A 15,575-nucleotide genomic window follows, 5' to 3' on the forward strand; every position below is an offset into this window, starting at 1 on the left:
GGCTGAAATGGCCCCATCCACTCTAGCCTCCTTATCTACACCGAGAACCTGCACACTCCCTGCTAAAATCAACTTACATCTAGAATCATTTTACTTTCTTTTTTTTAATCTTTGTAATTTGTTACTTACCATATAGAGGGAAATCCTGACTAAACAATTGCTTTCTCAGACTTTTTACTTCCTTGGTATTTTACCTCTTTCTTTCAGGTACTTCACAGAAATGACCTACAATCACAACCTCTGAGAAACCAAGCACATGTAACTGTTCTGTGCTGCAATCCCTCCTAACAGGAATGCATCCACTGTCTCGCCTTTTTCCTTGATGCGTAGATGATGACATGACTGCGCTTAGCTGCTGCCCGTCTTTAATGCAACTGAGCTGTAACTTCCAGTGCAGCCTGAGCAACCTGACTCTTGCCAAGCCCCGTGTTTTAGGCCCCACCTTTCATTTGCCCTTAGCATCTGCATCCTACGCATTTCATACATGATGGTGCTACTGCCTCTCTGTCGTGTATCAGATGAACTTTGCCAGCTGTTTGGTAATCCCCTGACCCGCTTCGTCTGTCACATAAGGAATTGGAGAGAAAATAAGGAAGCATGTGGGAGAATTTGCTGTCTCACCAGAAGCAGCAGCCTAGTGCAGCAGAACCTCATCTCTCGTGTGGTCCAATATGGTCTGAAGCCTGCTGGTAAATCATGCCCATTCATCGCCTGACCTGCTGCATGCCCTTGTCACGCCGCCGAGGTGCCAGTCTTGCACGTGGCAACTGTGAGAGGTTGTCACTGAGATATGGACAGCGTGCACAGGGAGCAGGATCTGTTCATAAGGGTCTGTGGGTCAAGTTTTGGTAAAAGACTTAGTCCGTGTTGAAATGAAACACTATTCTTCTTTTTTTTTTTTTCTTTGCTCCCTGGGCACCTAATGAGAGCACGCAATGTGTAATTTATACTTCACCAAGAATTTCGGACATCTAGGGAGGTTAGTGTAAGCATTACAATAACTTGGGAAGGACTAACTGAGGATGCACGCCATTTTGTGAGGTGTTAGGTCCTGATTAAATGCTCTTTACTGTGTAGTCACATTTTATTACAACTTACATAGGTTTGGAACATTGACAGAAAAGAAAGCATGTCACCTATTTACAATCACTACACATTTACATTATATTATTTACAGATAATGAATTTAGTAATATATATGAGCAGAAAATATAGCAAATATCAATATGAAACTGTACAGGGCTTAATCTCACGTCCTTTACTGTGGTTGCATTTCACTGTAATAATAAATACAGTTCTATATTTACACATTTTACTTTAAAAATCTATTAAATGAATATTAACCATTTCAAGTTTAAAATATCTGATCAAAATATTTCAAACATGCTTATAAAAATAAGACACAAAGCCTTTAGGACTTTCCGCAAGCTAAAAAAGTTCTGATAAAAGAAGCTTTCTTTAACTAGTCTTTAGAATTATAACATTATTTTGCTTCTCAAATCACTTTACAAACTTCTTAAATATAGCGAGCTGAAAGGAATTTCACTGACATTAAGCAGTGCAGCACAGATGGACCCCAGTTAAATTAAAGCTAAGTAAACATGGTAATAGGTATTGTGCAATGGTTGACTGATCCTCTGTTTAATCCAAAGTGGTTTCAGGCATCGTTCTGCAGCTGTATGCTGCACTGCTTCAAAAGCCACAAGAGATAAAGGATTAAGATAAATACTCAGCTGACTTTATCATACATAATTTCGGCATTGGTTCATTTTTTTTTTTTTCCTGAAGTATGAACGTGTCAGCCAAAGTCAACTGATGCCATCTGTAACTGCAGAACTAAAAATATGCCAGTGTGAATGGACAAGAAAATCAAGGCATATCCCTTGTTGGCAACAAATTCTTCATTGTGAAAATCCATCCTTTGAGTCCCAGGAAGTTCTATATACAGTACCAGATGAACAACAGCGATCATCTGTAACTGATTACCTTAATTACTGGGCTAGCCTAGCCTTGGTAATGTTAAAAAATTCACCTGGAGGTTGAGTGGCGATTAACTGAGCAGTGAGTACTGGGCTATTAAATGTTACTCCTCAGGGAGCTATTTTTAACAACAAAAAAAAGTAATTTTGTGCACTTTCGTGTCTTAAATGATCAGCTCACTCGAGCCAAAGGTGCCAGCTCTGAGAAAAGAATACTGGAATATCCCCTGATGGCTTGGCCAAGGTCAAAGACTGATATTCTAGGGAAGTGAAGAAGGTGGCTCTGTTGTCTGAGATATTTTGACAGTAGACTTGGTGAAGACCTGAAGTCTCTTCTCTCTAACTGGGATGCTTCTGATGTGTAAACATACATGCCTTGATTCAGCAAACTATTAACAGATTTAAAGCCAGAGAGGAACTCTGCATTAATCTAATCTAACCTTTTCCTAAACTAAAGCCATCAGAAGTCCCTGAATTTTAATAGCTGCTCCAATACCTTTTTTTGGCAATATATCCAATCTGAATTTAGAGATTTTTGGTGACGGATAGTTCCACTAGCTAATGACCATCACTGTCAACAATTTGCACCTTTATTTCTATGCTGCATATCCCTAATGTCAACTTCCAGTTGATCTTACCAGATTCTTCTCTTGAATGAGTAGTCCCCTGCTCTCAAACTTCTGCTTCCCAGAAGTAGCTACTTACAAATTGTGATCAAATCACTTCTTTCTTAAGCTGCTTTAAATTTATGATATTCACGTCCTTTCCAATTTCACAATGTTCTTTACAGCATGTGAATGCAAGAACTGTTTGAAATATCCCAGTAGTGCTTGCATCAGTGCTAAGAACGCAGATTCTACAACCTCTTCACTCCTATCCTTGCCTTGGCCAAGCATATTGGCTATCCTTAGCCAAAAGGACACAGTGGCCTCTAAATCTTCAACTGACTATTGACCATGAACTAGAAGCTTTCTAGAATCACTGTTTCACAGGACAGAGATCATGCCATGAGCAGGACTACAGTTTTTGTTCCTAGACAAATTACCTTAAATGAGTGTTTCTATGTGAATGCCTTTAGTGTCCTTTAATTGCCCTCAGCATGCCAGTCTTTTTGTATTGATGACTTTGTAGTATTTTCCACCCTTAAATTCTATGAGTCATCTGCCAATCTTATCAGCAGTAATTCTGGGAGTAATTCTACTGGCATGGTAGCAATTCAGGACCAAACTGTGCAGAAACTCACGAGAAAAATATCCATGTGACAATGGCTTGCCATTTACAATTGCATTTTAAGTGCTTAACAGGATCTTGGTTAACTTCTTTCACACCATGTTAATTTTGTAGGTTTAGCTGACAATTAAAAATGTTTTGTCAAGTCAGATGACTTCTAAAACCCAAAGCCAATGCCAGCCAGTTAAACTATTAAATCAATTTTATCAAACATGGAACTTCATCAAAGTCTATTCTGCAGAAACCTTTAGGACTTGAACAGGACCACTCTTCATTTAGATACCTTGCTGAATGAGGGCCATACACAGATGCTTGTAAAAACAATCATGGCACTGAAAAACTGTCATTAAAACCAAATTACAATAAACAAGAAAAAAACCTCCAACCCCTGAAAACAAATTGTATCAGGTGATGCTTTGAAAAAAAAAATCTTACCAATTCAATATGCTATTTTTGCTCTTGACCAACCGATGCCCTTTCTGAGCAGTGCTACTTTAAAAGAGAGCAGCTGACACAACTGCACAAACTGCAGCAGCTTTCAGTTTCTCCCTTCATCCCAGCATTTCAGAAGCAGGCTGAGAAGGCTCAAGTATTGGATTTTCAGCCTGCTGCACGTTTTGTCATTGTCTGTTTCTGATGTGCGTAACAATAATTCAGAGGCACTCTCTAGCTTGTATGCACACATCCATACTTACTTTCGGGATTAGAAATTTTGTAAACATAGATATTTTCTGTACTGCCACTGAAACTAGCGACATGGAACAAATGTGACTGATGAAAGATTGCAGCTTTCTGTCATTTGATAAGATGATGGCATTAATGAATTGCTGGTAGGCATATCATACGATATGCTGGCACTTGTGAAGGTTACCAATGCTTGTGTTGAGTCACAAGATTGTTTTTCTATGTCTTCTGAATTCACAGAGATCAGACTAGCATGTTTTGATCTCCTCCATAACAAAGTTTGCTTTCGCAGACTTCCCAAGTCCTCCTTAAAGTGTGGATTGAAAAGTATATAAAGGAGTGGGTTTAGACATGCAGGCAGTGGGACAATCACTAGCAGTATTGACTTAATCACTTCTGGGCTGATAAAAGTCAGGTTTAGTAAGGAGGAAAAAGATAAGAAGGCCACAGGGCAATAAAGAATGCAATTAGTAAAAAGTAGCAAGGCTATATGTTTAACCATAGAGCAATCCCAAATGTTGTCTAGTTCACCCTTTTCTAAACTACAGTAGAGCTTTGTATAAGCAATAGTCATTACCAGAAAACAAAGGGAGTTCAGCAACACCAGTGCTACCATGTAGCCCATAGCACTGGGTTCTCCAAATGGCAGTGGTAAACAAAGCGGAGAAACCCCATACTCACTCCCAGTGAGGAGTGGTATCACCGCAATGATTAGTGCCAACATAAAGCAAAAGAAAATGGCAATTTTTAAACTAGCAATGGAGGATTTTGTTTCAAACTTTGTAGCGTGCTTTACAGAGAATGCACGTTCAAGTGCAGCTAGGGTAAGGAGGAAAATGGAAGCCTCTGAGGCAAAAATGGAGAGAAGGCCAGTTATTTGGCAACCAATTCCGCTTTCCCACTGTGCTCCGTACTGAGCAAAGCTACCAAAAGTTGATGCATCCACACTAGCCAGTACTCCGCTGGCCAGACCCATCAAGGCATTTACAATAGCTATTAAACCGATCAAAAGTTTTATGGAGGACATATACAATGGAGATCTGAAAACTGTAGCAGACACCAGTGCATTGCAAATAAAGGTCAAACCCACTATGGTCCACACTCCAATTCTGATCAGCCAGCTACCAAACAGATAGTCACATGGTTTGAAGGGACCTGAAATGACAAAATAAAAAGGGCAAGGGAAACCCATGTAAACTAAAAAATAATTTTGCACTAAGACATTAAATTTCATGCTTCTTGCAGTTTCTCAGCACAGCCAAGCAGTGAATTTCAGTCCAAAAGGGGAGCTGGAAATTTGCTCTTCCTTTGGAGTAATCTGAGACCTTGATAACATGCTGCTAAATGCATGTTGCATGTTGCATTACTGGTGCACATGAGTCTTTGTCCTTCAACCCAAATAGTCCATGGGTTTCTTTTTGTGCCTAGCAGTACAGGTGCAACGTGAAAGTCCAGCTTGTAGTTTCAAAAAAATCAAAAGATGCTGTGATGTTTGTCAGTGTGTGAAAAAAGCTGAAAAAGATACCTCTCACTAAACTAGGACAGGTTGCTAATGAGTCCTGGTGAAGTGTCATGTAATGGATATGGACAGATGCACTTTGGCTACCTTATAATGTCATTACACAGTCCAAGAAAATTGAGGCTGTCTTTGCATTTTAGAAGTGCTGCCTTTTTGGAGGGGCTTCTGACGACCTGTGGCTGAAGTCATGTCATTATTATTGAAGTCTACTGTGTATTCTCATAGAATTGAGGTGCATATGCTGTGCGGTTGAAGCTGAATGCTCTGCAGCCTGAGAAACATTATTTATCTTGGTATGAGCCAGCTGTGCTCTCTCAAAGCAAGTCCTTCACAGTGGTCTGTGCTTCTCCATGAAGACACAAACCCCACAGCTGAGATGTGCTCCAGACAACCACGGCTGTTGCCATCAAGTAGGCATAAGCATTTATTGTGTCAGTTTGCAAGTTTTTCTAAGATACCATTCGAAAATCAGCATGGAAGCTGAATTTTCTCTTGGGTATGGTGATAACTTACCTCGAAGACAGCGACGTTTTCATGAACTCAGTAGTTATATTTAGGCCACAGGAGTATTTGTGATGGTCAAATGGTTCTAAATTCTTTGGCTTCCTGCCTTTTCTCTTCCTCTTTACATAACTTTTAAAAATTTATTATTATTTGCTGTTACAAACAAGAATCTTGGCTTGGAATGAATGCTGAAGTACTAGTTATCACTTGAGTTTTTTTGGTCATGTTTCACAATGAAAGAATGGCTAGGAAAAATGTTTGCCGAATTTGCAAGCAAAACTTATGACCACGGCTGTTACAGCTAGAAGTGACCTTCCAAAGAAATGTTTCTTTCCTTGCCTTAAAGTAAACTTTCAGTGAAATTGGTGGCCTGCAGCTTTGCCATTCAATCAATGTCTTCCTTTCTGCCACACTGCGAAGCCAGGGATGCACTATTCTATAACGAAAATGACAGGGCTGGGGGTCCTTTGTGATGGACTGTGTACATCAGTACAGTAGTGTTTGATATTTCCCAGACATTGAACTAAACTGTGTGCTGTTCAAGAAGCTCAAGTGTAGAATAACTCAGTGAAGTTCAGAAGAGTTACACTAGCTTTGCAAAAGACTGAGCAGGCAAAGATTCTGCTCCCCTTTATCATCTATGTCTTGGTAGAACAGAGTCTTTGCTCTCTCATTCCCTTGACAAGGGGATCAATTCCTGCGAAAAGGGGCCTGGAGTGAGGATCTGTTTGCGGACTGGGTAAAACTTTTGTTATACTCACAGATGAATTTAGTAGCTAAATAGTTTTCTGGACTTGAATGCAAAATTTTATATTATTGTACAATGTATTTGTATTAATCTCATCAAATTATTGCAAAACATCATGTTACTGTCCTAGTAGCAGTCTCAGAGTTTGTTCTACATCTAGAATATTGGGTAATACTGTGCTTGGATTCCTATCTGTCTGGCAGTTTCATACCTGGAGAAGGTGAGCATTGCACTGAATGATGAGCTTTCAAATCTTCTTCGAAGTCCAGAAAAAAATCTTCAAAGTCACGCTCATCTGTGGGGGACAAAATACCCAGATCTGATACTGCAATTTTCAGCAAAACTTCTTTTAGTACAAATTGCAAAGATGTCTGTGGTATTTAAGGCCTGGTCTTGTCCCTTTGCCTGCCAAACTGTGAGCAGAAGCAGACGTAAGCGTACTTGGTTTTGAATTACTGTACTCAGGATTATTTAAAAAATTGGCACCATCACTTCTCTGAAAATAATCACTTGCAGGTACACTCTCTATTACCTAATTTGCAGTGTGATGACTGCCTAGGAAGGAGTTTAAAATATGGATTCTGCTGTTGTGCCAGGGTACTAAGAATTAACCCAAGTTTTTCTGTGTTTCTCATCGCTCTACCACGTATTCTTGGCTCTATTCTTGCTGGTGCTAGCCCTGAACTCTGAGACTTACTGGTTTGCAGGAACGGAGATAGCACAGAAAGCAGCAGGATGGTATAATGTGTGTGTGCACCTACATAACAGGTCAAGTAACAGACCTTGTGCTGAAGGGGAAGAAAAACACGGTAGTCTTCTGTCCTGGAGAGCAGATGTACTCTCTGGTACCCAGGAGTTGCTGGGAAAAAGTATTGGCAGCTATGCCAAAGTAGCCACATAAGCTCTGTGACTCATCCTGAAGCGTGTGGAGAGCAGGATAGCCAAGCATGCGTTGCTACTTCCAAGGCTGGCGAGAAACTAGATCTTTGCTTGCCTGCTCTTGTATGGGCTTACCTACCAGCACCACTTCCCTGCCTCTCACATAAAGGGAAGATTTCACTTCCCACATTATTATAGTTATTATTTTGATGGAAAGATGAGCGAGTGAGATTTTTGAAAGGCAGACCTGAAAAAATGAGTTTGCTAAGCACAGGAATGCTTGAATAACGTATTATCGGGCAAGAGAGAGGGAGAGGCTGCCTCTGTGACTGTAAAAGAGTATTGGATTGGTTCAACATCACAGGCTGCTCACGGCCTTCAGGTAGATTTAAAAGCCAAAGATGACGATTACCTTGAATTTGTAACAACCCAGCATCCTTCCTGTGAGAATCGTCAATGCTGCTATTCTCATCTTTGTTCCATTGGCTGGAGATTTTGTAGTGGCTCTCACAAGCCCCAAAGGCACAGCACTGATAAGCATAAGGCATTTCCATGACCCTGTAGAAGAATAAGGAAGCATGCCATGATACTCGTTTAGCACCAGAGTTACTGGATTGTACTGCTCCTCTACTGTTAGCATAAAGGAATTGTTTAAATAACCATGACTGAAAGTAAAAATACCTATGGGCAAAAATCAGTCATGATAATACAAAATGAGGACTCACAAATAAAATTCCACATCAGAAATACAGATCATTTCTAGGCTCATTTTAGTAAAGGCACAATGAAGTTCTCTTATGCATTTTCATGGGAGATATGAAAGTGGGAGATATGTGCCTTGCCATTGAGTGAATGTTACTCTTAGAGCTGTATTTCTGTTTTATGATTTTGAATGATTTTACAGTGTAACAACTCAACAGTTTCTCCATGTTACTTTCTTAATGGTTTCTTTTAAAAAAGCAGATCCAAAGATCACAACTGCATCTACCTGCTTAACAGGCAAAACCAAAACATCACTTCCCAAATGGAATTTCTCCAGTTTTGGGAGAATGGGATCTTTTGGAATTCAAACTTTCTCCACCTCTTTCCACATCCAACTCTTTTCACAGGAAGATGGCACAAGGGGATTGTCTTTTGTGCACAGATCAAGAAAGCAGTGTTCTAAACCAAAAGGTGAATGAATCAGGAAGGCCCTGTGTGTGAAAACAGACATCACCAAGGAAAAGGTTTTACTTAATTAATTGTCTTAGAAATGAGCACGGTCATTGCAGGACACTGGATGCTCACTCCTAACTCTTTTAAGATCATTGGTATTCCTAACACATAACTGAGTATAGGTCAGCGAGTTTCAATGATTTTGAGGGTTTCTTTTGTCAGAGAATTGCTCATTTCCAGTATGTTTTGAATTTAATTCCTTTGGGGATGTGCAAATTCTGGGGTAGCATGGAAGAATTACATATATTCAAGTTCTGTAGACTACTACTTCTATTCCTTAGATATATTTTATGCTTTGGAAGCAGAGATATTTAATTTGCACAGTTTGCCAATAGTACATAGTAAAACCTAACAAGTCACCTTAATTCCAAAAGCCCAATAAACCAAAAAATTCAAAGATAAAGAGGTGATTACAAGTTATTCTGACTTAACTTAAAAGGAATAAAATAGAACTATATCCTCCTATCAGATTACTTTCAACAGGTTAATCATGTAAATTAACATAATGAGTGTTCCAAGCAACCTCTAACCCACTGGGAAATCTGCAAAGAAATCAGTGTGAATCAGGCCCAGTGCCAACAGGACTTAAACTTGTGTGCTAGCCAAAAGCTTGGTACAAAGTGGAACAAACAGAACCCTAAGCTCTAAGATGATTTTTAAATTAGTGCATTTTGGGGCACATACAGTGCTGTAAGCAGTCCTTTTTAAAGCTGGTGCTTGTTTGATGTGAGTGATTAGATTTGGACTTTGTCAAATTAAACTCTTTTAGGAACACTGTCTGAATTTATTTTTATATACTGATTATCTTACTGATGATATCTGTATCCTTGATAATTTTTCTCCTGCAGCAAGGAATGCTTCTTTTTTCTGTTTTTAGACTCAGCAGCAGAGAACTCAAGGTTGTTTTCCACCTCACAAAGGTGTGGGGTTGATGGTGAATGCGAAGGCACAGTAACGATGAATGGAGTAAGTCACCAAATTCTTTACAGTGCTGAATCAAAGCAACAGATAAAGAAGGAAGGAGTGGCTGGCAGCCTGAATGTACTTCCTCAAAGCTTGCCATAGCAGGCTGGGCTCAGTTCTGTAGAGCGTTCTCATGCCGTTGCTGAAGGTGGGGCAGAGGATGCTCAGCTCTTTGATGTGTCTGTGTATTGAACAGCAATGACCCGTTTAGACGAGCAGGAAGATTTTACACAGGAATTTGTCTTTAATGTTGTAACCAGTGTCTAGTTCCAACAATTACAAAGGATGAAATTTCATTTTGGTTTAGATCTCTGTTCACGTTTGGTGCTTCACGCATTGTCTGTGCAGTGATCCTGTGTGAAGTCCTGGCCTCATTTTGATTTATGGTAAAAGTCCTGCAGACTCCAGGTCAGGATTTTACTCCATTCTCTCCTGACTAGATATAATTTGTTCTTACAGATGTTAATCAACTCTAGATATATTAATCATACTTTTTATACCTTTTTTTAAGACTCAAGCTACTGCCTGACACATCCTTGTTAACTACTTACTCAGACTAAATACACTGTAGTTGCATTTGAGCAATGTACGTAATTTTACTGGTGGAAAAATCATATACAGTATACTTCTGATTAAAGAATTAAGAAATCTTAGTTGTACATAATTCAGTTGAATAGTGGATTATTCTAGGACTATTGCAGCACCTCTTATGCCTTTATGCCATGGTATATACATCACAATATTGTTGGAGTAATCCATTTTCTTGTGTTTACATTCTTTTAGAGAACCTTCAGGTATTTTAGAATCGTCACCTGCTTCAACATGTGGGCAAAGTCAGTGAGAGAAGAAAAACTATAGCAGAAGCTCAGCCTCAGCCACTCATGATTTCTTATGGTACTTGCTTCTTGACCTCTGAGACCCATCTCAAGGTCTCTAGTGTAAGAAAGAGAGGTGTAAGGCCTCTAGTACTTTGAATGTTTATGTTGTGAAAGTAGTTTCATACACTGTGATGAAGTCACTGCCCAATCTCCTCTGTGACAAACTACAAATATTGGGTTTATTAAGACTTTTAAGGCATTGTTTCCTAAGCTTGGAACCATTTTTTACAGCTCTTCTCTCAGTTTGTATATATTAACATGCCATCATAGAAGTGTTCTAGTGTGGATCCCTCCAGTGCTGTACCTCCAGAGGTTTAATCAGCTCCGCACTTCTACTCATGACTCCCTTACTGATAGCTCCAAACACTCCAGTCCTTTTCATGAGTGGTAATGTCTCCTTGAGCTGTCTGCCTGCTAAGACTCATGGGACTTTTCCAGTGCAAAAGGCAAATCTAGTGAAGACATAAGGATGGAATCTCCATCCTTGGAGATATTCAAAAGCTGTCTGGACGAGGTGCTAGGCAATCGGCTCCAGGTGACCATGCTTGAGCAGGGGGGTTGGACAAGAAGACCTCCAGAGGTCCCTTCCAACCTCAACCATTCTGTGATTCTGTAACTATGTGCACACTGTTTAATTGTTTCAAATTTTATGGTATCAAACCTTTTACAGTAAAACATGGAAAAAATGTATGTTGCACTTGGCATTCTCTAATTAAAATACAAAAATCAAGGGAGAGTTAGGGGACACTCCCAAATACCCTGAAGTCAGAGGCAAAACTCTCTTTACAGTGATTTCTCTATGGTCATCCAGTGACTGGCAGAGCTGTAAATGATCTCTAGAGAACATTTCCTTCCTGTATCACAGAGCATCCAGCAGAAAATTACCAGTATCAAAATGTTTTAGTAATAATGGTAAAGTATTATCTGAATCTTAATCAAAAGATTACAGAAAAAACATGCTCAAACAAAAGAGGTCAAATATTTTGGACCTTCAGGAGTATATTCTTCCCTTGATATTTGCTGTGTTCTCATTAATATAATAGAGGTTCTGTAAGCACAATCCAGTAGAAGGACATATCACTAAGCTGCTAGCAATATTGTTTTAACAGCTTTTGAAACATATCACCAGGAAGCAGATGTGGCTCGTATTAAGCAAGTACTGGGGTTAATATTTCAAAACCCTTCATAGTTTCTTCAGTTACAAGTGAGCATAATAAAAGAAGTCTATCGTTTTTATCATATTTGCTTTAGTTTTAATAGCACAGATCAAAGACTGACAATACGAAGTAACATGCGTTACACATTGACACACCTTCCACTGCACGTGAACACAAATGTGGCTTATTAGTTTTAATGATATACTCACTTGAGTTCTGGAAAATTTTCAGATGATATCAAACTTTGTAGGGCATGATTTCCTGTTAATTTTAAATGAGTTAAACCATGTAGCCCCATCACAGGAAAAGAGGACAGAAGGTTGGATGACACATCCCTGCATAACAGAAAATAAAAATCAGCTTACAGGTTTTCATTTTTTTTCTTCAGCACTAGAAGTGTCATGTTGGAAAAACAGGTTAGACTTTTCTAACTCAATCAAAAATGACTGCATTAAACAGAGGACCCAGTCAGCAAAGCAAAGCTGCAGCACCACACAGGAGTATGCACCTATATTTCTAGCAGAAAGCTAACAGGAATATCTAGCAGTCAGCTAAGTCTCTGTTGCCAAGTTTTGACTCCAAACATTCATAGTGCCAGTTTTGAGACTAGCAAATAAATTTAAAATCTGTTCATTAGATTGTTTGAATTAAAGGGAGCCAGCTTCCCATAGTTTAAAAGATTCAGTGGGATGCTAGCGGCCATGGCTGCCCTGGAAGATCCACAGGGAGCAGGTCAGGTGTACGGGGAAGATGTGTGTTTTGGGGTAGGATGGGTCTGGGCTGGAGCAGATGAAGGCGACGGTTCTAAGCTGAGGTTTGTCTGAGGAGCTGAGGGCAGACACCGCCGGTGAACACAGATACGTAACTTCAGGAAAGTAAAACAGGTGAACGAAAAAGTGACAGTGATCAAGGAGATATGGTGAAGTAATCAAAGAAGGGGAAGTCCAGAGGTATTCTGTTCTCTGTTTCACCCTCTCTCTTCCATTTATTCTGATTTTTTTAGTCCTCTTCACAATTATCTACACTGCAGTACTTAAGATGGTCAACAGTCAAGAAGGAAGAAGGGGAGTCTGATGCTGCTGAAATGCTTTTACGCCCAAGGCTGAACAGCTTAATTCTAAGGGCTAGACATAAAATAAGGCATGTTGATGGACTGGTCTTCTTTCTACCTATCTGGTTTAGTGTGCGTCCTCTTGCTCACAACACAGTTAAATACCAAAAGTGAAATTCTGGTCCTACTGCAATGGTAAAAATGACTACTGACTTCAGTCAGACCAGGGTTGGAGACTAGCATTTCAGGAAACACTAGTACACTGTTACTGTGTGTGTGTTAAAGGGTTTTTTTCTTTAACCGTCTCTGACTGTTCTATGCTATTGACCCAAGCTACAATTTATGGCTCACCTCACAAAGTGGGAAAGTTCTGAGGAGGGCCCCAGAAGGGATGTCATAGACAATACCGTCTTTATGGACACGTTTCAGTGCACCATTCAGACGGGAGGCTTTGCACATCGACAGAAATGAATACTCCTTTCCAAATTTAGCTTTCCCAACAGCTAATGGATTTTCTGTGAGCAAATGCCCAGAAGTGTATCTTTGTGACAATGAGGCAGCAGGATGACTCCAGAGGAATTTTTTTTCATGTCTTTCCCACACACCCAATGCCTCAGGGATTCACCTTAGAGAGGCATTACAAAGACAGTGGGAAGTAGGAAAAAGTTAGCAAGGACTGAGAAGTGCTTGTGAACAAGGCCTGCAAAATTGGCTGCTGATGTTTTGACTACTAACTACTCTGACTGAACTTACTAAAGAAGAAAAGCTACTCCATGAAATGAGGAATGATGAAATAAAGATGCGTACTGGAAAATGTTTCTTATTTAATTTTTAATCCAATTCCTTAATCTTGAAACACAACTAACAGGAAATATTCCCCACTGCTACAAGAGACTAAACTGCTAACAAATTGAATGAAGAAAGGCAGATGCACTGATATTCTTCATGGACCCCAAATCACTCTCATTACACAGTGTTATATGCAGCTTTGCCATAATACCTATGGGAATTGGTGAAGTACAAGAAGAAAGCAGGCATTTAGATATGGAATCAACAGACCAGAATATTAGAATAGAGAAAGCCTCAATTTCTCCTGGGGCACCAAGTTATTAAATTTTTGTATGCTCTTGCAAGAAAAATGTGAAAATTTGAATGTAAAAGATATACAAATACTTACAGTTTGATCAGAGATGGTAAAGAGGAGAAGGCATTGGGGTGAATAATTTTAATTTTGTTCCAAGCTAAATCCCTACAAGAAAAGTGAATGGAAAATTACATACCCACTGAGTGAATATGGAAGTTTTCATACACTTGATTAGGAGGCCTAAATATAAAAAAGGTATTAATTACATGCAAATATTTTCAATAAGCTTCTGCATATCTCATAGTGCAAAATCTTGTTTTCATTTTTAAATTATGTTAGTCAGTTAATGGTGTTAGTTATTCAGCTGACAACTTTTTATCTTAAAAAGTCTTAATGCCTTCTATAGTCTAAGGCAGTTATTTTCAGTCTGCTTCACAGCTTCCTAAGGCAGCAGAAAGAAGGGTGGGGTATAAGGACTACTGCTAAGAGGTCCTCATGATGTGACTAAGAACAGCAAATCCACCGTCAATAGGCTTTACTTCCTAATCTCAGTCTTCACCACTCCTGAAAAATCAAAAGGACTGAAAGCAACTCTTAGAAAAATGTATGGGTTTGATCCTGCAAAAACTTGCAACCATGAGTAATTTCTTGACAAAATTACTCTGCTAGCACATGCGTCTGTGTGAAAACCAGAAACCTGCACATGACTGGACTCTATTTCTTAAGACACTGTTCTCTAGAAAAAGATTTCATGCTCTTTAGAGTGGATTATTACGTGAGCCTGACAACAGATACCAGCTCTGGCTCAGTATCTCTCTCCACCTTCATCAGAAACATTTAAAAGTAACAGCTTTTATAGCTATAAGTTTACATCTTTGAATTCATTGCTGCCAACGCTAAACTTCACAATGTTTATTCTCCTTTCACAGTTATGACCTAATGGGTGAAAGATCAAAGCAAGCAAAAACAGAAATGAAGATGTTTTGGGGCATATAGTGAGCAGACAGTGTATACCCCATGTTTTTGAGAAGCTGGGTGAATGGCTGTTAGGGCTGTACTCACAGAGACCGAAGAGCAGCCAGCTGCCGAAACGTGTCTGCTTTGATTTCACCGATCTCATTGTGATGCAAGTCACTAAAATAGCAATAAGAATCTCCTCAGTTTCAAAGGCACTTGGAGGACACTTCAGGGTGTTTTAGGTTGTGTTTATGATCCACTTTAATATAGCGCAAGTGTATGTACTTGGGATATGTCAAATTGGCCAGCAATAACCAAGTTAATGATGCTCAAATACATTTGTATACAGATGCTTCTTTTTACGGTAGTTTGATGCTTACATTTTTTGGAGTTTTTTACATGCAGTAAAACAGGGTAAATCTTCCAGCAGGTTATAAGACAGATCCCTGTAATACATAAGAAAAGAAAAGATTAACATCAAAGTAACATTAAAAGAAAAAGATCTTTCATTGCCTACTTTCATGCTCAACTTTTACTTAAAATAACTTGGGTTTATGCACACTTATAGAAGAATAGAAATGTGCAAATTCACTCTCTCATCTGTCAGATTTTCAATTGTAACTGAGGAGGAGTGAGGAGGGGAAAAGGCAAGATGTATTAACTCCATATCCTACGTTTGCAAATTCCTTGCATTGTCTGAAGACTTCCTGCCTGAAGTGCAGACTTC

General features: G+C 39.3%; 1 protein-coding gene across 1 annotated transcript in view; it reads right to left on the minus strand.

The window, feature by feature from the left end:
• Positions 1-3,957: 3,957 nt before the first annotated feature.
• The window catches only part of LGR5 (leucine rich repeat containing G protein-coupled receptor 5), a gene marked incomplete at both ends in the record, with an annotated part of 94,033 nt that continues 82,415 nt past the window's right edge, over positions 3,958-15,575 (minus strand). Inside the window, 7 exons of the mRNA XM_082311382.1 lie at positions 3,958-5,048; positions 6,876-6,959; positions 7,956-8,101; positions 11,966-12,091; positions 13,985-14,056; positions 14,954-15,025; positions 15,229-15,294. Coding sequence (XP_082167508.1) covers positions 3,958-5,048; positions 6,876-6,959; positions 7,956-8,101; positions 11,966-12,091; positions 13,985-14,056; positions 14,954-15,025; positions 15,229-15,294 — 1,657 coding nt within the window. The remainder of the gene's footprint in view (positions 5,049-6,875; positions 6,960-7,955; positions 8,102-11,965; positions 12,092-13,984; positions 14,057-14,953; positions 15,026-15,228; positions 15,295-15,575) is intronic.

This window comes from Platalea leucorodia (genome assembly GCF_965183815.1).
Source record: "Platalea leucorodia genome assembly, chromosome: 4".
NCBI classification, from domain to species: domain Eukaryota; kingdom Metazoa; phylum Chordata; class Aves; order Pelecaniformes; family Threskiornithidae; genus Platalea; species Platalea leucorodia.